Source organism: Cynocephalus volans, chromosome 10 (assembly GCF_027409185.1).
Source record: "Cynocephalus volans isolate mCynVol1 chromosome 10, mCynVol1.pri, whole genome shotgun sequence".
NCBI classification, from domain to species: Eukaryota; Metazoa; Chordata; class Mammalia; order Dermoptera; family Cynocephalidae; genus Cynocephalus; species Cynocephalus volans.
Genome location: NC_084469.1, coordinates 4,581,975 through 4,607,673, shown reverse-complemented (window position 1 = coordinate 4,607,673; position 25,699 = coordinate 4,581,975). Strand labels below are relative to the sequence as shown.

The following is a 25,699-nucleotide window of genomic DNA, read 5'->3' as shown; positions in this document are numbered from 1 at the left end:
TTAAAACAGATCATCTTCATCTGACTCTTCAAGATACTTTATAGGTTTCTTTGCCCGTGCAGATTTTGCCCGAGGAGCTATAGCTGAGTCCAGATGGAAGTCATCGCTCTCCACCCCCTTGGCTTTCTAAAAGAAGAAGAGCCCAAGTAATTTGCACAGTGTAAACCTGACAGCATAATGTTGATGTAAAAAAATATATCAACAGATTACAATTCAAAGTGTTTCCCACCTTCTACTAAGTAGTAAGAAATTGATCTAAGGCAACTCTCTCAATGACTAAATAAGTGGCACACTTACTTTGTTACAATGAAACTACATAGCAAAAGTTAGTGGATTATAAGATTTAAATCTGTTTTCTTAAAAATATGTCAAATTATTAAGAGCAAAAGCTTAGTTACATGTTTCGAAACATTTATAGCAAAAGGACTAACTAGGATAAATACTCGCCTTGCTTGTAGCTGCTTTAGAAATAATTTTCTCAAAATTAGAGTCAGAATCATCAGAGGTGGATGGTTTCCTTTTGCGCTGATTCTTGGTTTTGGCAGGATCAGGCTTTTGAGAGACATCAGAATTCAAGGCTGGACCTTTTTTGGTTCCTTTTGGTGCAGCCCTTTTTTTGATGCCCATAGTGGAGGTGGAAGACTGACCTGCAAAGTCAACAGGCATTCATCATGGACATTCTTAGATATATTTTTCTTATTAGGAACTTTCTTTTTTTTTAAAAAGATGACCGGTGGAGGATCTTAACCTTTGGCTTGGTGTTGTCAGCACCACACTCAGCCAGTGAGCAAACCGGCCATCCCTATATAGGATCCGAACCTGTGGCCTTGGTGTTATCAGCACTGCACTCTCCCGAGTGAGCCACGGGCCGGCTCTTATTGAGAACTTTCTTCAACAACCTAATAACTGTGTACTTAACACAGGAAAAGACATTCTAATACAGCTGAAAATACAGAGAATCAAAGTATTCTTAAGCATTCAATTTTAAAAATATGTTTTACATTGAACATTTGCAACTGCTTATAAAGAAATTGTTTCCATTGGAAAAGGTTTAATTTCAATACCAATACTAAGTTTGGGGAATAAAAAATTGAAATTGACTTGTGGAAGCCACTTAGTTAATCCCAATATTAATCCATCTCAAAGATGTAGGCTTACTTTTTGCTGCCGTCTTCTTCACTGTCACATTCTTTTTAGAAACTGGGTTTATAATTTCAATTTCAGCTGGCAAATCAGCAGCAGGAGGGCCTGAAGAAAGTGGTACACTGTCCTTAGCATCATCAGCCTCAAGTTTCATTACTTCAAATGGAAAGGAAAACAGTACATACAAGCAATACATGAAAATCCATTTACTGCTTTCTCTCTGTTATGAATTCCTCTGTCATGAATACCAGTCTGTGACTTTTCTGGAATATTTAAGACATGCCCTTACAACTTTGCTAATTTCTAAATTCTTCATTCGTAAGAAGATTTTAATTTTTTTATTTCCAGTACCTAACACAGTACGTGGAAAGCACTATGATTACTTTTAGTATATTAAATGTAGAACATATTTATGTGCAAAACTAAACTTAATAGACAATAGCAACATAATGCTAACAAGAACTCAAATTTATTTTCAAAGGCAGTACTTGGATAATGTAGCCAGGATTAGAACCTGGTTGGACATGAGTGTCTCAGTAAAGCACAGGTCTCACTATTTTTACTTAAATACATACCTGACATGGCACTTTTTTGTGGCTTCAGGTCTTTATTAGTATGTCTAGAAAAAAAAAAAAATCCTGACAACCAATTCTAAATGTGTTAAACAACAAAGAATATACCATCTGCTACTAAACACAAACATGATAAAATCCTTAATAGATAAGGTACTTACTTTGGGGAAGTTTTGGTCTTAGGTGGACTAGAATCTGATAGGACAAAATCTTCATCTTGAGTTTCTTCATCAAAATCTGAGAAATCTTCATCTGAATCCAAATCCATTGTGAACTTGGTTTTTGCTATTCAAAATATACATAAACAAAGAATCACAGAAGGTAATAGGAGAAACATTTAATTCACAAACTGATACAACATTTCATGAATATCTTAGCTTCTGTTTAATCCTCCTAAAAGATGCTTCTGTTTTTCAAAAATTTAATATAATTTGCTGTTCTGAGATATAGTAATTTCTGGAATTAAGTACCAAATCTTACAGCATATCTAGCATGTTCCTCAGTTTTCCTTACTTGCTGCTCTCCGTGGCTCTGTTTCTCGTGGAGGGACATCAAAATTACTCTCATTACTACTGCTCATATCTGATTCTGAGTCAGACCAGGGGTTTCTCTTCTTTCCTTTTTTGATTGGCTTAAATGGCAATGTAGTTTGTTTCTTGGTCTTAGTACCTAGAGGGGAGATAGAAGTTAACCTCCTTTATATATCCTTAGACTCACTTTCCCAATCTATTATCCATCCATCCTTCAAATATTTATTGAACACTGTGATAGTACTGGGAATACAATGGAGAATAAAAACAGACATATTCCCTGTTCTTGTGGAGCGTATACCTTGGTCATTTAATCCCATAAATAAATACAATGTGTTTATATAGGGTATGTGGTATATATGTATAAATATCAGCCTTCTTCAAGAAAGAGATGATTGAGCTGAGATCTTAAGGTTAAACAGGAGTTAACTAGTTGAAGAGAGGTGTGTGATGAAATGTTCCAGCTCAGGAAATAGCACATACAAGTGCCCTGTGAAGAAATATAGTGTACTTTAGACACTGAAAGTCCACTATGGAATGCAGAAGTCAGGGGGAGAGTGGCTGGTCTTGTTAAGGATTTTGTTTTATACAGGGAACCAATATGACCAGATTGGCATTTTTAAAAGTTCTCTTAGGTTGCTATGTGGAGATTAGAAAGGGGTAAGAATAGAAATGAGATCAATGTGAGGTTATTGCTGAAGTCAAGGTAGGGGAGATAGTTCCAAGGAAAAGAATGGCTAGGACCAAATATACCTTGAGAGGTATTTAAACTGAGTATGAAGTTTAAAGTCACTAAGTCTTGTTAATTCTTTTTCCCAAATGTCTCTCATACCCACCCTTTGCTCTTTATTTCCCTTTTCTAGCCCACAGAGATTATAAGGGCAGTCTCCTTGTTGGTCTGATATAGTCCTTTTTTAATATTATCTGGGGAATTTTCCTTAAGTACACCTATTTCATATTTCCTAACTGAATCTATTCTTAACCATCTTCCCCCAACAACCTGGTGTTCGTTTAACTATCGATTTTCTATCATTTCCCAATATAAAACTTTCCACATTAAAGGGGCCTTTGCTGTCCCATGGACATTACATGCTCATTTTTCTTCTCCCAATCTAGAATACCTAAACTTTACCCAATCTTCAAGACTCTAATCCCAGTTTTATTTCTTTCAAAGCCTTTATAACCAACATGGGCCCACGATGATCTCAACCTTTCTCTAAACCCCTACAATGATCAGTATATACTGCTTAACTTTCTTTCTTGATAAACCTCTTAAGGGTAAATGCCACGCTCTCCCACTTCTTGTGCTCTCACAATATTTGATAACAGAGATGGGAACAAAAATGCTCAAAATACTTAACTGACTCATTGGTCATATATGCTAAATGACTGCTAGCTAGGTTTGAAGTTAAATATGTGCTGCATTATAAGGCCAACATACAATGTTGCAGAGCATGGCACACACAAAATACTTTTATTACTTTTAAAAAAATACTAAGATGTTTTCATTTGTTTAATTCATCTTTGCATATGAACTGATATATTATGTGTGCCACAGAACTAATCACACATTATCTATCAAAAGTAGGTGCTCAAGGATAGATATATAGATGAATCAATGGAATAGAACTGAAAGTCCATCAATAAGCCTTTATATTTATAATTAATTTTTTACAAGGGTGAAGATAATTCAATGGGGAAAGAAGCCTTTTCAACACACAGTACTTAGACAACTGAATATTCACATGCAAAAGAATAAAGTTGGACTCCTTCCTTATACCATACACAAAAACTAATTCAAAGTGGACCACAGACTTAAATGGAAAAGCTAAAACTATAACACACTTAGAAGAAAACATAGGGGTCTATCCTCATGACTGGATTTGGCAAATTAGATACAACACATCAAAAGCACAAGCAATAACAACAACAAAAACACAGGTAAATTAATTGGACTTCATAAAAATTAAAAACTTATGCTTCAAAGGACACCATCAAGAAAGTGAAAAAATAACCCACAAAATGGGAGAAAATATTTGCAAATCATATCTGATGAGGGACTGGTATCTAAAATATAAAAAGAAATCTTACAACTCAACAATAAAAAGACAAATAACTAGGGCTGGCCGGTTAGCTCAGTTGGTTAGAGCATGGTGTTTTAACACCAAGGTCAAGGGTTCGCATCCCCATACTGGCCAGTTGCATCCCCCCACTCCCCAAAGACAAATAACCACAAATTAAATGGGCAAAGGATCTGAATACACATTATTGCAAAGACATAAGCACATGAAAAGATGCTCAACATCATTAGTCAATATGGAAATGCAAATCAAAACCACAAGATATACAGAGAAACTGGAACCCTTATATATTGCTGGTAGGAATACAAAAAGATGCAGCTGCTTTGGGAAACAATACAGCAGTTCCTCAAAAGGTTAAACACAGATTAATTATATAACCTAGGAATTCTATTCCTAGTTATCTACCCAAGAGAAGGGAAACCATGAGGTCCATATAAAAATGTGTACATGAATGTTCACAGCAGCATTATTCACAATAGCTAAAAAGTAGAAACAACCCAAATACCCATCAACTAATGAACAGATAAATAAAATGTGGTATATCCATACAGTAAAATAATATTGGCAATAAAAAAGAATTAAGTACTGATACATGTTGCTACACAGATGACCTCTGAAAATATTTTGCTAAGTGAAAAAAGCCAGGCACAAAAGACCACATATTTTATGATCCCATTTATAAGAAATGTCCAGAAGAGGTAGTCCTAGAAACACATAAATTTTGTAGTGGTTGCCTGGTGGAGAGAGGAGGTTGGTGGGAAATGGGTAGTGGCTGTCAGTGGGCAGTCTTTCTTTTTGGGGTGATAAACTGTTCTAAAAACTCTGTGTGGGCCGAACCCGTGGCGCACTTGGTAGAGTGCTGCGCTGGCAGCGTGGCGACGCTCCCGCCGCGGGTTCGGATCCTATATAGGACTGACCGGTGTGTGCCGGTCACGAAAAAACGACAAAAAAAAAAAAAAATAAATAAAAAAAAAAAAAATAAAATAAAATAAAATAAAAACTCTGTGATTAAAATAAAACCATTGAATGGTATATTTAAAATAGATGAATTTGGTATGTGAATACCTCAATAAAAATGTCAAAAAAAAAAAAAAAAAAAAAAAAAAAAACCCCACAACAACTCTGTAAAGGCGTAATCAAATGGCCCACAGAATTGTTAATTCTATTTATTTTACTGAATGAGTGTTACCTATATCCAAGGCACGATGTTGAACTCCAGAGATAATACAAACATGACCAAGATATGGTCACCACCCTCAAGAAGCTTATATACTAGAACCTCCTAATTGATTAGAAAGTGAAATCTAATAAACCGAGTGTATGCTTAGATCCCAATTAAGGAATTCAAATTGCCAAATTAACAAGCTATTACATTACAAATTGATCTCTTCTAAAATGAATCAAATCTCAAGGACAATATAAGGGAGATACAAGTATAATTCAGACATAGACCTCCTTCATGTCACTCAATTCAACTCAGCAAAAACATATTGAACATCTACATGGAATGTACTAGGTAACAAACACAATTTAATCTTGATTTTATACATTTTTCTTAAATTGTAATACCTGGTTCTCTTTTCTGTTTTTTCTCTAATCTTTGTCTTAGGCCTTCTGGTTCCATATCATCCTCTTGAGGACTTCCTTCAGTATTTTCGCTCTAAAAGATAACAGGACAAAAATTTTTGGTCAAGTTCTGTCAACTTACTGTTTGGAATAATATACAGTCAGCATAAAAAATATATATATGGTCAAAGAATGTTTTTTTCCTTCGGGTTTTGGTCAAAGGCTTGAAATAAAGGTACAGGCATAACTTTTTCAAGATACTTAAACGTTAAAAAATCAGGTACATAAGAAAGGAAAGTTATGGTTAGATACAGAATAAAGTCTAACCTATGAGATTAGAAATTTTACAATATAATTTGTCCAATTTTAGTGGAAATATGCTTAAAGTACTTTATATATAATGTTTTCAAGATAATTACCTTAATTTTCTTTTTAATTTTCTTTTCTGCCTCTGCTTTCATCTCTATGGTCACTTGGGGAATGACTCTTTTCCCATGTGGAGAAGGCAAAGCTTCAGCCATTTGTGTTTTCTTCCCCTTTGTTTTCCCCCCTTTCCCAAGAAGTCCTACTTGTTCATCTTGTTTTTCCTTGGCTTCAACAGCCTACAAATGAAGATTTAAGAAAGCAAGTTTATTTATTTATTTGTTTATTTATTTATTGCTGGCTGGCTGGCACAGGGATCTGAATCCTTGACTGGTGTTATAACACTGTGCTCTAACCAACTGAGCTAATCGGCCAGCTGAGAAAGCAAGCTTAATAGAGACATCACAACATCTATAAGGCAACAGTTAAACTGATTTCTATTTGTCACATCTTAAGATAAATATGTGATAAACTGTCCTATAAGTATGCCAACAAAGATTTAATTAAGGCATACTTTTAAAAGGTAGGTGTGGAGACAGAAGGTTGGACTCTATTCCTGATTCTACTACTTAATCTTTCTGAGGATAAAAAGGGGAAATTGAGTTAAGGATAAAATATGTACATACATACATATTTGTAAACTCACATAAGAAATGAGAAAGGATGTGATATCAATAACGTACACTTATCCAATTAACTGATTACAATAAGTTGGACATCTATACTGAAGAATATAAATCTGCATGTTAAGTTTAATTTATGAAACGAGATGTTTTTCTTGTATTAAAATAATGGTGGGAAACAAGCATTATTAGGGAGATTTAAGTAAAATAAGATCTTCTGAAACTATCTGGCTAGCACTGAAAGTAGACTGGCTTTGTCCTTTTAAGTTGACTTGGGGGACTGGGTTGGTCTTTTTCCATAGTCAAGCTCTCTTCATCTTCTCAGTCCTAACAGGTCCTTCCGTTTATCAAAAGTTGACTCCTATCCTTTCCTCTATTTGTCAAAAAACTTCTGGGTAACATGTTTCCTGGCATCATTTACTTTATCACAACTATGATTTAATAATCTGTTCTTTTGTATGTTATTTTGGAATATATCCTTTCACCTCTCATATTCTCTCCATTGCCAATTGTAAAATTTTTTGACAGAGGTATAATGCTGAGATACATTATTTCATTAATAAAAATTCTAACTCATTATAAGTTACACACCTCCAGTTCTTCAATAAAAGCAGCCAAGTCTTCTTTCCACAGATCTGATGGACTCTTTCTCTTTAATGTATCTAGCTCTCGCTCCTTCATAAGATAATCAGAAAATTGAGTTGATATATGTGCACAAACAGCATTTTCATGTAACACACAATTAAGTTTTTACTTTTACCATTAGAACAAAACTAAGCAACATGTACTGTCCCATCAACTCACTTTTTCATTTCTTAGTCTGCACAGTTCATCTTTCTTTTCCTTTGTTAGATACCAAAGAGGCATATCAAGAAGGTAGTTGAAGGTTGGTCCAGAATCTGTTACAGAGTCACTCTTTTCAGTTTCCTTTTCATTGTCACTCTCTTCATTTTCCTCTTCATCTGGAACCTAAAGGATGAATTAAAATGTAGCTTTAATAGGAAATGTGAGACGAAAACATACGCAGTCTTTTCTAACTAAATAGAAAAGTGCTAACCAAGAAATTACCTTTTGCTGGGCTTCTTTCCAGGCCTTCACAGGATCTGAATCATATCCCCTCTGAATCAGAACTTTAATTAATTCTTTCTTAGGCTTATTTTCTATTTAAAAAAAATGTAGAGATTATCCTTTTGAGTAATATTTTAGGAAAGGGATAAGGTTTTATCATGTAAAGTCAAAACATTAAAAGCGGAAATTAAACTGCCCCTGTCTTGCATAAATTTGTACATCCTGGTACATATACAAGTCTTTCTCCCTAAACCATTGACAAATGTAAATTACCACAAGGGGGCAGTCAAATCATATATGTTGTGATCCAATCATAACCCTTAAAAGAACAGAAGATAAACCAAAATCTTTATTTCAGATGTCTCTACCTAATTAAGGTACTCCCTGGTTTTTTATTTTAACACTTGATTGGGCAAGTTTTTAGTGCCACCTATCCAAAGACCAATTTTTCCTAACCATGGTCTTCCATGATGCATGCGTTCCTTTTTTCTGTAGTACCTATTACCTCTTTTAATGTCTACTGCAGTCAAGTTTCTTTTTTCTGGAGGCTGGCCAGTGCAAAGATCCCAACCTTGACCTTTGTATTATCAATACCACACTCTAACCAACTGAGCTAACCAGCCAGCCCTGCAGTCAATTTATTAAACTTTGAGGAACACTGAGAGTCATTAAGCTATACAGAGAATGAATTTCAAAGTACAACTTTTCATCAATTAACTTGACATAGATTACATGTTTAGGCTATCTGTATTTATTCCTTGAGAAGGCTAGATAGTCCCTAGCATTTCCAGAATTCCAGTCAATTGAATCCAACTTTTACTTTTTATTTTTCTTCAAGTTATGTCCCATTTTACTCGGTGTAGCCTTGCCTTAAGCAATAATATCTGAGAAATAAGGGGGCTGACATGCTAGTGCTATTTCTTAAAATATACATGAAAATGAACATGTAACTATTAAGTTAAAAACATTTTTTTGTACCATCAGAAAATTATCCTGTGAACACCAGTAACTCATGTTATATTGTGTTTTGGGACTTGCTACTTTAACTCATTAAAGTTTCCTGGCTGTCATATTTAGCCCTGGCCACATGTGAGCTATTTCCTTATACTGCAGCTTCAGTCAAAACTGTTTTCTTCCTGGTCACTTACTTATATCCTGATTTAGTTGCTTCTAGAATTTCTTTAAAAAAAAAAAAAAAAAAAAATCCCCAAGATGTGACTCTTTCAAGTCATGGGTACACAATTTACATATTTGTAATCTTCCTTCCTGCCTTTTTTTTTTTTTTTTTTTTTTTTAACAAAAGATGACCGGTAAGGGGATCTTAACCCTTGACTTGGTGTTGTCAGCACCAAGTGAGCTGTCCCAAGTGAGCCAACCGGCCATCCCTATATAGGGATCCGAACCCGTGGCCTTGGTGTTATCAGCACCACACTCTCCCAAGTGAGCCATGGGCTGGCACTTCCTGCTTTTTTTTTTTCTATCAGACTTATTATCTCTCATCTTGATCAATCAGTTTATATAAGGTCCTCTAGCTCTCTCCATTCTCTTCCTGTCTAAATGTCAACTAAATCATGATTTTTCAAGATGCTCAATCTAGGAAAAGCTATCTCTTTCAAACTATAAATACCTAATCAGAGATTTAAAAGAAATGCTTGTATAAGTAACCACGTGAACTAAATGAGTTTTGCCCTCTCCCCATTACTCTCACCAAATATGTTTAAAGAACATTTGCCATAACTGCAGTTTTAGTAGTTATTATTCCAAAAACATACCAATGATTATTTTTCCATCTATTTTCTCTAAGATAAAGCGAGCCTGATTGTTCAGTTTAGCAGATTCAGCACCAAGCATTCCTAGGAGCCATTCTTTTCTTAATCCATAATATTTAAGCCTGAGTTCAAAGAAGTCTCTTAGAATATCCAACACTGTGTCATATTTCTTTAAACAGCCTACATGGTCAAAAAGCACCTGGAAAAGGAAAACAAGATTAGAGCCAAGAATAAATTGGCTAAACTTTATTAAAGTAAACTTTTATAAAATATAAGAGGATATTCTTTTAAAAATTGATTTTAATATTGAATATAATAGAAACATGTATCTCTCACACAAGACATACCATAGAGTTACATGTGAGACTAGTTTGGAGTTTGAAGACTTTGTGTAGTCCAACTCTCTCTGCTTCTGCCAGTTTTTCTTCAGTCATCTTTACAACAAATTTCACAGTTGTGTCTGTATGGTATTCCCTATAGTCTGTTATGAGAGGGGGTGTCTTCTCAGTGCCATTTAACATGGATTCTAGAACTTGTTCTTTGTATGTCTAAAGAAAAAAATAATTCTTTTGTAAGTTTCTAAAACAGTCTCCTGAGTAGTCAACAGCACAAAAGTGTTTCTCTGATCACAAAATTAAAAAAGAAACCCACAGTTACTTACTTGGGTCCATGTTCTGATAGGAAGCTCTGAGATTTCAATGGTTGTGGAATTAAGAATAGCTACTTCGCCACTAATCACGTATTGATTTGGAGCCAGCTCTTCAATAGTACCCTTGAAGTTCTTGTAACTTGGAAGCTAAATTGGCATTTTAAAAAAGAATGTTTCCTAAATGTGATACTAGAGACAGAGATCACAAGTGTTCAATTATAAAGTATGAAATAAATTTTATACAGTCATGCGTTGCTTAATGAAGGGCATATGTTCTGAGAAATGTGTCATTAGGCAATTTTATCATTGTGAGAACATCAGAGTGTACTTACACAAACCTAGATGGCATAGTCTACTACACACCTAGGCTATATGGTATAGCTACCTTTGTTAACCAAAATGTTCTTATGTGGTGCATGACTTTATTTGCGTCCTCTTTAATGGTACAGTCCACTCAGTTGAAACCCAGAATAGTTACCATTGGCAAAGGTTCTTCTCCATCCATCAAACGCCTGATGTTATTTACAACTTCACGAACATCAAAGTTGGGGATTTTGCAGGACCACCCAGTACCGATTCCTTCAGCACCATTTATCAGCACCATGGGTATAATAGGAATATACCATTCAGGCTCAACACGCTGGTTGTCATCATATAAGAACCTTAAGGTGTGATCATCTTTTGGTGGAAATAACAAGCGAGCCAAAGGGCTAAAGAAAACAATCCAAGAATGTTATTTTATAAAAATACTGGTTTTGACACATAACTTTCATGGAAAGGACATGTGTATCTCATACCTAACATGCAAATTACTTTGGCTTTACTTGCTGACTAATATTTATTCAACAATATTTACAGAGCACTTTCTATGTTCTAGGCACTGGGGATGTAAAATCTCAGCCCTCAAGAAGTTCACATTCTAATACAGGGAGATTACTGTCTATCTCCTTCAATGAACATACATTTTGCCAGGTGGTGGGGTAAATGCTAAGAAGAAAAATAAAGTAAGAAAGTGTGATTGAAGGTGTGCTAAGGAAAGGTAAGCCGTTTCTAAGCCTTTCTTTTTGAGCAGAGAGAAGAAACAGGGAATGAGCCATGTGGATATCTGGAGAAAGAGTGTTGCAGGCAGAAGGACCAGTAAGCAAAAGGCCCTGAAGAGGGAATATGCTTGGTATGTATGAGTACAGGCAGAGGCCAGTGTGGCTGGAGGAGAGATGGTAAGAGAAGGAATCAAAAATTAGGGGAGGGGGTAAAGATCACATAAGTTCTGATTAACTAAAATAGGTCTTCAGACTTCACCCTGAATGAGCAGTTGAAAGGTTCTGAACCAGAGAGACTTACTTTAAAAAAAATTAATTGGCTATTATAAGAAAGGATGGTAGAGTTATAGTACAATAGTTTAGATAGGATGGGTGTGGGTTAGTATTTCTCCAATGCAGAGCCCATAGGTTTGGCTGATGAATTGGATGCAAGTGTTGAGAAAAGGAGTCAAGGGTAACTCCAATGATTTTAGCCTGAGCAACTAGAAGGATGACATTCCATTTATTGAGACATGAAAACTAAGGATTTGGTTTTAGACTTAAGTTTTGAGATCATTATTAGACATCCAAGTGCAAACTGTTGAAAGAACAGTTGAACACGAAAGTTTAGAGTTCAGGGGAGAGGTCAGGACTGGAGATTTAAAGCTGTGAAACTGGATAAATAGGAGATAATTTGGGAAGTGAGTGTAGACAGTGGAAAGAGATCTGATGAAGGAGCCCTGGCACAGGCCAGTATTTAAAGGTTGGGAAGATGAGAAGGACCCAGAAAAGGCTAATAAGGAAAAGAACCAATAGTATATTGTCATACAGACCAAATAAAGAAGAGTTTCAAGGAGGATGGAGTGATTAATAACTGTTGAATGCTGCTCAAAGGTTGAATAAAATGAGAGATGAAAATTGACCATTCATAGTGTATTTTCCATAGACTTGTAAAGGAAGTAAAATTTCAGTTTTAATATTTAGGGAAAATCAAGGTACTCTTTACTCAGATGCAAACTCCGTATCAGGGTTTCTCAACCTTGGTACTATTGACATTTTGGGCTGGATAATTTTTTGTTGTGGCGGGGGGGCTGTCCTGTGTATTGTAGGGTGTTTATAGCAGCACCTGTGTTTCTGCCCACTAGATACCAATATTTTCTAATTAATTGAATTTTTGTATTTTTGGCCCACTAAGTCTTGCATTGCTTCAAAACTGGAAATGGTAATTCACTAGAAATTGAAAGCATACCTACCTGAGCATTGTGAAGATGTATCGAGGACTAGCAGAATCCTTGCCACCATGTAGCCTGGTACCAAACTGACCAATGGGCTGCAAGAGGTTCAGATTATTGCTGCCCACAAAATTCTGAGCCAAATTGATAATGGTCATCATTAGTGACATCTGGGGGAGAAAAAATACATTAATCTGACCCATAGTCTTTTACTAATACATATCCATTATTATGACTAAGCCTCACTAAAATCCTGTAAGATATAATGAGGTTTGGATGTTTAGTGACTTTTCCAGGTAGATGGCAGAAATAGTACCTAAACCCAAGACTTCTTTCTGGCTCAAAGTTCAGGACTCTGGCCTTCCAACAATATCTTTTAAGTCCTATTCAACTTTGAAGGCATAGTTCTTCTCCTTACCCTCGGCAAAATAAAATTTTCCTCCTTTGCGTTGTAACACTTTGCTCATTTCTATTCTAGCATTCATCACTTTATTCTACAGTTGTGTATTGGCCCTCCGGCTAAATTGTGATTATACCTTGCAGGTAGGGAACATATTTTATTTAAATACCTGATACATGGTAGGCATTCAACAAATGTAAGTTGGGTGAACATTTACTGAGTCCCCACTGTATTTTGATTTAAAGCAAAAGTAAGACAACCATTACATTTAAATTTCTAGAAACTTATAGGCCATCTAGTTCATTTATTATGTTTTACATAATAAATGCAAAAAAAATCACAAAATAAAAATGGAATACATGTTTATGTAAAGTCAAACAATTCAGATATATATAAAAAGTGAAAGTTGCTCTTTCCAATTCCTAGGGATAACTAAAGTGAACAATTTGTAGTGTATCCTTCTCAACATCTCGTTTTAAGTATTGTTCTGCGTCTTTTTCCCTCTACCTGACAATGTATCGTTAACATTCTTCAGTGTAAGTGCACACAGTTTTACTTAAGTTACAACACTGATTCCATGCATATATGTATCACAATCTATTATAATAATTTTCCAATTGAAGGACATTTTGGATATTTAAGTTTTGACATCACAAAGTTAAAATAAACATCACTAAATATCTTTGAACGTAGATCCTTGCAGACTTACGAGTATCCCTGTAGAAATATTTCTACAAATAGAACTGTTAAGTCTAAGAGCTAGCATATTTTATAGTTGTGAGATTTTACCAAATTGTTCTTTCCTACCGATAAGCTTATACTTTCACCAAATAGGCTTGGAGAATGACTTTGCAGGTATTTTTGCTATAATGCTTTCTGGAAATATTATGAATTGTGTGCTTACCTCACCATGATGATAAGAAGACATTTCAGCCACTGACCCAGCTAACTGGGCAACCTTCACCTCTCGCTTATCATTCCGTTTGAAACAAGTAAACAAAACCTTTCTCTGACCTGGTTTCAAACCTTTAAAATCAAAGATGGGCAAACATTAGTATTCTGTGAACACCACGCTCAGCCAGTGAGCGAACCGGCCATCCGTATATGGGATCCGAACCCGGGGCCTTGGTGTTATCAGCACCGCACTCTCCCGAGTGAGCCACGGGCCGGCCCAAACATTAGTATTCTCAATTTAACCTTTTTGGGCATTGATTTCCATCTTATGATAAAAACAGACTAATAAACTGAAACTCACCATCCACCATAGACGGGATAGATCTCTCATTATCGGAATTTGAGAACAGGATAAGTTCCTTGTTTATGAAGTCATTATATGTCAGATAAGTGGTAGCTTGTCCATAAAGGTAATCCTGAGGGACCAAACAGAGTACTACATGATCTAGTTTAAAATAAAAAAGACTACTTGTCTTAATAATGCTTAACACAGGAATAAAACAAAGAAACCTCTCAGAATTATCATTCCTATGATAATTCTTAAGTCCCTCAAAAATACGGAATTATGAAGAAGTATTTTATATGTTTTAAAAATAAAACAAATTTAATTGCTGCACAATTAGAAAAAAAGAGCACTGCCTTTGTAATTTCTTTCAGGCCCAATACATCTATGCAGCAGTGTAAATAAGAATACTTACATAATTATCTATTATATTAAATTTTTTACTGAAATAACTATTCAGTAAATAAGTTTAAGTTAAAATTAAAGAAGTTTAATTTGCTGTAATACCAATCCTAAGAAGTCAAATAGTACATTTTGTGGGATATATTTAAAATTTTTACCTCAGGAAGGCCAAGTAACTTTCGTTGCCTTCTGTCCTCCATGAAATGAGTTAACCATTCCTTTCGACCATCTATCTGTTTTTTGCTAAAGGCCTACAAATTAGAAGATGAAAAAGATGTAACTGGTAGTAATAGGTTCTAAACTATTGCTTCTATAAAAACAAACAATAAAAATTCTACTTTCTAAAATATCTGGTTCCTTATCTGGGATATGCTTTTTGGAAATATTCTATTCTTTAAAACACATACAAATTTAAATGTTTTAACTGACTAGCTAAAGTAGTGATTTCTAATTAGAATGTGTATGTAAACTCACCAGGCTGATTGCAGCATCATCTTCAGGACCAGAATATTTGAACTGGATGCGATGTCTTTTCATATCTGCAAAATATTCTTTAGCTTCTTTTGATGTGCTGGTGCCCAAACCTACAAAATCAAGAATACCAAATTACCCCATATAATCTTATACAATGGGGATATAACAAAGTGAGAAGTTCTATATGGGTTTTATTACAAACCTTTGTAATATTTGACTTTCCATTTTTTATGATTTGGAGTAGCACTCTTCCATTCTTCAAATTCAGGAAGGCTATAGAATGCTATTTCTTGCTTGTTTTTAGATACCTGTGGTAAAGAACACATTGTTGTGGCTTTGCACACTTGTGGGGTCCTCTGCATACCACCACATATTACTGGTGTTATAGGTTTATACCCAGGTTTGAGGAGTAGTGCCTTAAAATATCCACTATGGTATTTAGAAATTAGTATACCTTTACAATGGGAGTGATAAATTCTTCCAGAAAACGATGTCGCAGAAGAGAAGGCCAGTTGTGATGGATAAAATTAATCAGCAAGCCTTTGATATGGGAACCATCTTGGTCCTAGAAATATATAGAAAGCCAAAGGACAAAATAATGGTTTAAAAACTGAAAAAATTATGATTGACCTACTGGCAATTTCTCAAAACTTTTTCCATGGGAATAAGAAAAAAAGGCTGTTCAAATCCAGACTCAACTTGTATATATAATATACATATGATATAAGCATATCTGATTAGATGTTGGTTAGAGATAACAAATAAAGCTCCTACTTCAGTAATTTCTTTTCCTAGCAGGGAAGTGATGCAACAATAAAACATACTTAATTTAGGGCCGAGCCTGTGGCGCACTTGGTAGAGTGCTGCGCTGGGAGCGCGGCGACGCTCCCGCCGCGGGTTCGGATCCCATATAGGAATGGCCAGTGCACTCACTGGCTGAGTGCTGGTCACGAAAAAGACAAAAAAAAAAAAAAAAAAAAAAAAAAAAATACTTAATTTAGTTTAACAATCTAAAATATTTGATAACAAATCTGACCTGATCTGTCATAATCATTATCTTCCCATAACGAAGAGTCTTCAATGAATCTTCATCTTCATAGTTTTTCTTGTACTGAAGACCCACAATCTTGATGATATTGTTAATTTCGGCATTTTCCATGATCTGAAATGGACATATAGAAAAAAAAGTAATGTTTTGTTTATAAATTTGAAAAGAACAAAGAAATATAACAGTATATATTGCTTGGGTTTTCTTGAGCTCCAGTATTTCCAGTTATTAGCCTATACATTCGTAAGCCAGAAGGGAATGTTGAGATATTGCTACAGAGTACCCAATACCCAATTTTTTTTCTTTTTTTTAAAAGATGACTGGTAAGGAGATCTTAACCCTTGACTTGGTATTATCAGGACCACACTCTCCCAAGTGAGCCACGGGCCAGCCCTCCCAATTTCTTAAAATAACAAAAAACTGTCTAAAATATATTTCAAAATGTTTGGTGAGGGAATGAAATATGAGCATGAAGTCCTGCACTATAAACTAGATTTAGATCCTAAAGACCATTTTATATTCTACCTGTTTATGAGAAGCTTCTCGAACATTGAGTATTTTTCCTCTGAGGGGGAAAACCCCATATTTGTCTCTTCCAACCACACCAAGGCCTGAAACAGCCAAAGTTTTGGCTGAGTCTCCCTCCGTCAGGATAAGCGTACACTCAGCGGAGTTCCGGCCTCCTAAAATAAAAACACACAAATTAATATTAGTACATTTAGTTCAACCTCAAACTAACTCAGACATTCTGTTAATAAGCTTGTGATAAAACACAAATAATTTACAATTCATAACTAGCACAATATAAGTCATGGTAAATATTCATAACAAGTTGGCTTAGGAGTGAAATTGAGCCAATAATTAGATATGTATTTTAGTTAAAGTTCATAATAAATAAAAAATATCTTAGTTTCTTAATTTCTCATGATACTTGTACTACTGCTAAACATTTATTTGATCATATTATATTAAAAATACTTGTTAGGTAATAGATCACTATATAAACATTCTTGTTTTATATCCCAAAATAATCATCTCAATATTATTTATGACAGCCGAAAATTGGAATTTAAGTGTTCAATAATAGGGAACTGGCTGATTTTTAACAAACTTATTAAATGTTAAGGGAAAAATATCCATGGTATGCTGTTAATGAATACAACAAATAACTGAACTACGAGATTTAGTTTGGAAACATCATTAAATGTGTACCTGCATCATTGGCATCATCCAGTTTGGGAATTCCTTTTATTCTGTTATGTTTTACAGCTGAACACTTCTTGTTTAACTGAACTTGAGCCTTAAACTTCACCCAATTTAGTATGTTTTCTACAATACCACAGCCAATTGCCTGAAAACAAAATGATTCATATTAGGGAAGAAGGGTTTTGTCAGAAATGTAAAATATGAAAAAAAAAAATAAAAAATAAAAAAAAAAAAAAAAAAAAAAAAAAAGAAATGTAAAATATGAATGAGTTCCCATGAAAATAAAAATAATTCAAAGATTGAAAAGAGATCGAACAGTAATTTCTGGACAGAGGGTGGCACATCTTCCTGCGTCAAATTATCACCACTAAGAGAGCTAGTACCTTCTGGTTAATTCACTCAACGTTTACTATGTACTTATATTGTGCTAGGCACTGAGCTGCTTGTTGGAGATATGAAGGTAACTTTGAAAAGTTCATGGAACTTTTTTTTTTATTGAACCCCAGGACCTTGGTGTTTATGAACACTATGCTCTTTCCACAAACGTTTTGAAGTACCCTCATACAATGGTTAAAACAAATTAGACACAGTCCTTGTCCTCATGGAGTTTAAGACACAGCAGGGAAGACAGAAATAAAATAATAAGTTACAAGTGTGATGAGTGCTATGGATAAATAAATGCATATAAATAATCGCTATATAATTATAATAAGAATGTATGTTCAATGTTATATTGGAACCCACTTAGTTGGGGGGAAGGATGGAAAGTAAAAGCTTTCCTAAAGAAATATTGTTTAAGAACAAAAGTAGGGCCGGCCCCGTGGCTCACTCAGGAGAGTGTGGCGCTGGTAGCGCCGAGGCCGTGGGTTCAGATCCTATATAGGGATGGCCGGTGCGCTCACTGGCTGAGTGTGGTACAGACCACACCGTGCCGAGGGTTGTGATCCCCTTACCGGTCCAAAAAAAAAAAAAAGAACAAAAGTAGTTAGCCAGGTAAAAAGTATTTCAGGAAGAGGGATGAGCATCTAAAAAAGCTCTAAGGAGGGAAGAGCACTGTGCTTTTAAGTAATTTAAAACCAACAGGACTGAAGCTTTCACAACATAGGAAAAAGTGGCACTGAGATGAGGTTGGAGAGATAGGTGGGATTAGATTATGGCAGGATCTTTCTTGTTGGCCAAGTTAAGAAATTTGGAATTTTCCAGAGTAGAAGTCATTGAAAGATTTCAAGAGAGTAAAGATAAAAATGTGTGCTTTAACACATAAAGGTCATTCAAAAGCATCGCAAAGATGTAATAATAATCCAGAAAAGAGATAATGGTAGGAGGTTACTGAGGTATCCCAGAAATGATTCTTATTGATTAGATTACAGAGGAGGGGAGGTAAAGAGAAGATTCCCAGATTTCTTGTTTATGCAACCTAGTGGTTGGTTGGGGCTTTTTCTAAGATAGGAAAGTTATGTTTGTTGAGGGTGAGGAGTTCCTTGGATGGGGGTCATTGAATATGGAGATTACTAACTCAGTTTTGGACGTGTTGATTGAGACAACCTTAGGCATTCAAGTGAAGGTGTTTGGTAAGCTTTTAGATGAATTCAAAAGTGACATAAGCTAACTGGTGATATGTAAATGGGAAATATAGGCATATATATGGTAATTAAGCCCCAGGTAAGACCAATGAAGCGAAAGCTGTTTTGTACTTCCTTTTCAGAATGGGAAGATTTGGAGAAGTGCAGTGTGGGGAGAGGAGAATATTTCTGCAGAGCTGAGAAGAGCAAGGGAAAATAGTTTGTTATTATTATTGAAAATAAATATTGTTATTTCCTTCTTCCCTCTAAGTACTCACAGCTTTAATGAATTTTTCACTTAATTGGCATGTTGATCCAAAGCTCTTGACTTGTAAAGTCATGTTTTCTTTCGTCTGAGAGTCAAAGGTTGGGTTTTCAATTAAGGCATTCACAAAAATCCACATGTGATTTTTCACCTGCAATGAAAATTGATATGAAGTCATTAAAAATGTACTCATGCTTTATTTATAGACTTTTACTTCTTCCTTGACTTTAGAAAAAGAAAACTGTGCTAAAATGCCATACCTGATGTGCTTTTACTGCAACACCACCCTTGTTCTTCTTTTTCACAACATCAACAAGTTTAGTCACAATCTGATCAGCTATATAATCAACATGTCTGCCACCCTAATGAAGAAAAATATGAAACTGTAAAACTCAATATCTTCAAAATTATGATAATCAAACATTAAAAAAATCTAATATAGTTTCCTTTATACCAAGACAGCCAAATATTCAAGTCCATTTTATATATTAAAAACAATAAGAACACGTATATGTAAAGACAAATCACAATTAATAATTCAAGAATAAAATTACCTTGGAAGTAGCAATGCTGTTGACGAAGCTAATTTGCTGAAAGCCTTTTTCACTCATTGTTAAACACACTTCCCACCTGTGGTTTACTTGTTCATGTATCACTTTTAATGGGTTGCCAGTTTCATCTAACTTATCCTTCAAATACATATCTACATAACTACGGAATCCTTTTACCTGTACAGGAATTAAAGGTAATGATGTAAAAAAAAAAAGTTACAGAAAGTGGATTCAATTATAGACTATGAGGATTTTTCAAAACTAATAAAATAATGTTCACTAATGGACATAAGAGAATGGTCATCAAAGAAGGGCACAAAAGTATTTATTTTAGGTGTTTCTTTGAGAAAGAAATTTCTAAGTTGGAAATGAGCTGATTAAAAAAATGGTATTTCATTCTCTTTTCAAGAACACATTTGAGAAGTGGTAAGAAAAACATGGGAGAAAAAATCGATTTTGCTCTTGACAATGATCACAATGTCCCTTATTATCTTTAACACTCAGGAAAATACTCACTGGCAGCTTATTTCCATTAAGAAAGACTTTAACATCTTTAGTGGATCCAGCAATATCATATGCTCTTCTAACCATCAGTGCAACAATATCTTTGTCCAAGCTTTGCATTTTAAACTTAGACAAATCAGGCTGGAAAGTGATACATGTATAATCTTCTCCACTGAAGGGCTTGAGTTCCATTTCACCAGCTCTCCCCATGTTATCCCTCCACGTCTATGGAAGTAAAGAATAGGAAAGATGAAAAACTCAAGTCATCTCACAAACAAAATAGAACTAAATAACACAAATTTAGTTTATGAGTGCTAGAAAACTTAATATATGTTCATGAATTTTCCATGATTTAATGGCTTATAAATTATGTAAAATTAAACCAACTACTAAAGCAATTATAAATGGCTATACTACAATTTATAATCAAGGCACAAGATATCTATTTACTTGCCTGTTTGAACATTTTCTTGTATTCTCTAGTGGCTGTTTCCACAGTAAATTTTGTACTGAATATGTTACATAATTTGGCTCCATAGCCATTTCGACCACCTGGGCAAATAAATATAAAACAGTATCGTTGTTATCTCACTGACAGTTTTATTTCTTAATCACTGGCAAAGCTATTGAATTATAGAGATTTATTCCCATATTTTTAACCGTCATGCCACAGATAGTCATTTAAAAGATATATATTTTTTAGCAACAAATAAGTTCTTTATTTTCTCTCAATACCCTACCTGTCACTTTCTTTTCATCATCATCATAGTTACTAGAAGTTAGGAGCTGTCCAAATATGAGAGCTGGGACATACATCTTCTCAACTTTGTGTTCAACAACAGGAATACCTTTTCCATTATTCCATATACTGATTAAATTGTTTTCCCTAAGAGAAGATTGAAAATTTTATTGTAAAACAAATGTTAAACTAATGCCTACATTGTAAAATATTAAAATACTATTATTTCTAAAATATACAAATTTACAAGTCTAAATTCCTTTATGACTGTTTTCATATATACCTTCTGAAATTCAGCATTATCAACCTTTCCAACCATGCTTAGTTCCTGACACTCCTGAAATAGGAGCCAAGAGAAAAAAAAAAAACTTTCCAACATCTGAGTAGACACTGATAACGTTGAGAAAACATGAAATTTAAAAGTGTTAGGACAGAGCTGGATGGTTAGCTCAGTTGCTTAGAGTGAGGCATTTTAACACCAAGGTTAAGGGTTCATACCAGGCAGCCACCAAAATAAAATAAAACAAAGTTAGAATAAATGAAGGGAAATGATTTATGCCTAATGGAAAGAAAAGGACAAAATTTGGAAACATTATTGTACCACTTTTAAGAGGATAGGTTCTAGTGCCTTTAGCTTTCCTGCCCAAAAAACACATTGGAAAACAAATATAAAAGAAACAACATTATTTATCATAACTTCCCTGCTCATCAATAAAATGCTAAAAACTTATTTGGGCTTATTTATCTCTTAGTTATTTTAGGTTAATTCTCAGAAGATAATATATTTTAGTTATAACTGGACACACTATGGGTCTCAATCCAGATAGTACTTAATATTATCTATAAAAAGACTAATTAAAACTAGCCCAACACTTTTTGGAAAACTACGATATCAGGACCTTAGGAGCACTCAAGTACATCATCATTAACACACTCCCAAAAAGAGCCTTAAGCGCAGTTTACGCACAGGCTAATAAAAAGGTTAAACAGGGCCGAGCCGGTGGCGCACTCGGGAGAGTGCGGCGCTCCCGCCACGGGTTCGGATCCTACATAGGAATGGCCGGTGCACTCCCTGGCTGAGTGCCGGTCACGGAAAAAGACAAAAAATAAATAAATAGAAAGGTTAAACAAGCATCTTGACCACCCAACAAAGGGACACCCAGCATTTATAACTAGAAATATTACATCAAATTATTCTCTACCACCACCTGCTGGTTTACTGTTTGAATAGCACCATGAGAAAAAGTTAAAACACCAGACTCCAGAATACTTAGAGCAATTATTGGAGATGCTTGCTGAAATATTTAGGAATTAAGTGTCATCACGTCTGTAATTTATTTTGAATTCAGAAAAAAACATAGATGGAGCAAAGATAGAAAAATGTTGATAACTGTTGGATCTAGGAGGTGGGTATCCATAGGTTGTTCATTTTAGCATTGTCTTTCTGTACTTTTGCAAACTTTCGTTTTAAAAAAAAGCCAACTTCACTAGTAATCAAATAAACACAACCAACAATAACAATGAGCTATAACAAAAAACTAAGCAAGGGACTTACGGGTCAATTGTGACTCTAATACAAGACATTTTCGGGTCCCTTTGTTTGTTGTCCGCAGCATTAACTGAAAGAAAATAAATACATATTTGTGGTGTTTAAAAAAAAAATTCCTTAACTCTATAGAAAAAAAATATCCCAAACAGCACAGGAGTAGCATTAACAAGGAGTTAATTTAGCGATTTATAGTACTGTTTCTTAGCAATTCATTTAATAAGGAGTTAATTTAGCAACTCATAGTCCTGTTTCTAGGTCAAAAACTCACCTTCCTAGACTCCAATAGACTGCCTCACCTTTGCTAACTATTCTAAATGACGGGAAGCCTGGCTACAAAAGGTTTGGTAGAAATGATACTTCTTATAAAGGATTTGGCCAGTAGATGTTTATATGAAAGAAATTACTCACCTAGAATCTCATCAAAGATTTTGTACAAACCAGGAACAAAAGTGACTTCCCTATAGTTAATGCCAACATCTTCATCATAAACCCACATTTGCTAGAAATAAGGCAAATAAATAGTTAGTTTCACTCTATATTTATACTGTCTCGTCTTCATGATTACCATAAAGTATTCTGGATTGAATACAGTATATGTATATGTACATATATGATAGCTTAAGCCAGTTTCAGTGATACTCAGTACTTGAGATACAGAAAATTAACCCGGAAAAAGTATACATTTTGACTGCTAAGTATTTTATTAGCTTGGTTTTACCTGGGTCACCAATTCCACAGAGCCAATGTAGGTATCTGGGCGAAGCAAAATATGTTCCAATTGTGTTTTCTTTTGATAGATTCTTTCAATAGACAGTTTTTTCTTAGCATCTTCATTTTTCTTTATTTTGTTGATTTGCATATTTTCATTTACAGGCTAGCCATTAAAAAAAGAAAGAAGGGATTTTTGATCACAGGTTTATCAGAAACCATGTACAAAATACTTACCATACTGATCAGTTTTAATACACTGTATCCCAAACTGCATCTGTTAGTAGATATTGGTGGAGTTTACATAGTTCTGTACAAACGTGGCAATTTAATTTCACTGCAGCCAGGTTCTCAGATATCAGTCTGAATAGACATATATTATCTCACCAAGTGTATGTGATCTGGAAACTTCTTCCGTGACAATGTTTTAAATGTCATCGATAGAACACACCCGCTACCTTCATCTACTGCATAAATATTTACTGAGCGCCTACGATGTCCCAAGCACATACTAGGTTCTAGTTCAGCAGCAGTAGCAGTTTGGGAGGCTATCACGACAATCCCTCGGCCACATTAACGTTTTGAACACAGCAAGGCCGTTTTGTGAGCCACACGGGTCGGCTGCTCCTCAGTGGGAACACAGTTGCCACGACTCTGCACCTTCCAAGACCGGCGACGTTCAATCCCATTTTAAGCAGAGGGCAGGAGAGGAAAGCATCTGTAGGTGGCTACTTAGAAGTCACAGAGGGACCCACTATAATACAGATCGACCACAGGACGTATTGAATCCTGTCTCTAGAAACAGTGGGAGCAACACACAACTCCCTGGAAGCCAGTTTAGCCGATAATACTTCACTACTAGCACCCGAAGGGGCTTCACCCTCTTCATGATCACTGAGGGCCCAGGAGATGGGGGTCGACACGGAATAGGGCCTGCCAGCCGGTCGCAGGCCGCACCACAGCCCAGGAGCCTCACCCCTCACGGGCGGCCAGAGAGATGCCCGGGACGCGCTGAGGCTCCACCACCCGGCCCCTTCCGCGAGATGTACCTGCAGTGGGGACACCTCCATGGTGACGGTCGTGAAGGGGCTCGAGAACCCTGAAAGCGATTAGACCGGTAGGCGCACGAGACGACCCAGGGCCAAGCCGCTTCTCCACAGACGCGCGTCGGTTAGGAGAGCTTCTCTAGTCCCATTTGAACTTTCCTCTAGCCCGCCCAAACCAGGTAAGCCAATCCCGGACTCGCTCTCACCGGCTCTGCCCAAGCAAACCAATCGTAGCTGGTCTTTTATATCCACCTATGAACGACTGAGTCGGCCGTGGGCTTGTTCGAATGAACCAATTAGGTAGGGGAGGCGGGACTAGAGGGTTTCAAAAGGCACCACTCGGGATCGTAGCGGAGAGACTGACAGGAAATCTGGCCAATGTAGAGGGGGTTCCGTTTGTTTTCTCAGCACGGAAAACTCTATAATGAGTCGCGACAGAGGGAGGGTGCTGCCTGAGGTACCCGCCCGGGTAGAAAGAGGAAGACAAGGAAGTTTATTCCCCGAGAGCTGCTAATCTACTTCAGTCCGTGCTCTCTAAAAAACCGTCCTCCTCGGCCGGCCCGTGGCTCACTCGGGAGAGTGCGGTGCTGATAACACCAAGGCCATGGGTTCGGATCCCTATATAGGGATGACCGGTTAGCTCATTGGGTGAGCGTGGTGCTGACAACACCAAGTCAAGGGTTAAGATCCCCTTACCGGTCATCTTTAAAAGTAAATAAATAAATAAATAAAAACCGTCCTCCGTCCTGAGGTTGTTAGCGAAAGGAATGGACTCTTAGATTCATTTTCCTGAGGAAACTGAGCGCTGGCTTTCTAGACAGGCGGCCTGGCCATTTGGTTAAGGGAACAGGTTCTGGCGACTGCCTCCTCCCCTCCCCCCCAAGAATTTATTTTTCAAAGAAACAAAGGTGCTTAGTTGTGGTTTTTGGTTTCCATATAAAGGGTGCCGAGAGGCCATGCAAATTATAGGGTAGCATTTAAGTCCCCAGTGGAGCAGCGTCGGACTGCAACCGGTAAATCAGAGGGAATAATTTATGGTTACGGCCTCGTGACCTGAGGATGGGTTAGCACCGTCCTGGGACTGAAACCTTCTCCTCACACAGCCAGCGAGTTGCCCTACTACTCCTTACGTTTGCTCTCCTCCGTGAACGCTAGAAAACTCCGTGAATAGGGCCGACCCTGTGGCGCACTCGGGAGAGTGCGGCGCTGGGAACGCGGCAGTGCTTCCGCCGCGGGTTCGGATCCTATATAGGGATGGCCGGTTCACTCGCTGGCTGAGCGCGGTGTGGCCGGTCACAAAACGACAAAAAAAAAAAAAGAGAAAAGAAAACTCCGTGAACAGCAGTCTAAACAGCTGTTCAAGTTGGAGAAGAAATGCCGAAGACTATTACTC

At 36.2% G+C, this 25,699-nt stretch overlaps 1 protein-coding gene across 1 annotated transcript; it reads right to left on the bottom strand.

The window, feature by feature from the left end:
* Positions 1–24,391, bottom strand: TOP2A (DNA topoisomerase II alpha). The gene is made up of 35 exons (XM_063111461.1): positions 24,310–24,391; positions 23,271–23,426; positions 22,961–23,051; positions 22,559–22,622; positions 21,005–21,150; positions 20,719–20,816; positions 20,277–20,489; positions 19,764–19,937; positions 19,470–19,571; positions 19,223–19,360; positions 17,389–17,527; positions 16,702–16,859; positions 16,165–16,290; positions 15,583–15,693; positions 15,331–15,436; positions 15,129–15,238; positions 14,813–14,905; positions 14,271–14,385; positions 13,920–14,041; positions 12,637–12,785; positions 10,843–11,074; positions 10,377–10,511; positions 10,063–10,263; positions 9,719–9,914; positions 7,947–8,038; positions 7,683–7,847; positions 7,470–7,553; positions 6,312–6,494; positions 5,896–5,986; positions 2,229–2,384; positions 1,877–2,000; positions 1,719–1,762; positions 1,159–1,299; positions 448–647; positions 1–126 (listed from the first exon to the last, which is right to left on the bottom strand). Exons 1-35 carry the CDS (start codon positions 24,328–24,330, stop codon positions 1–3), a joined length of 4,602 nt encoding a protein of 1,533 aa, XP_062967531.1. The 5' UTR covers positions 24,331–24,391.
* Between the last annotated feature and the right edge of the window lie 1,308 nt (positions 24,392–25,699).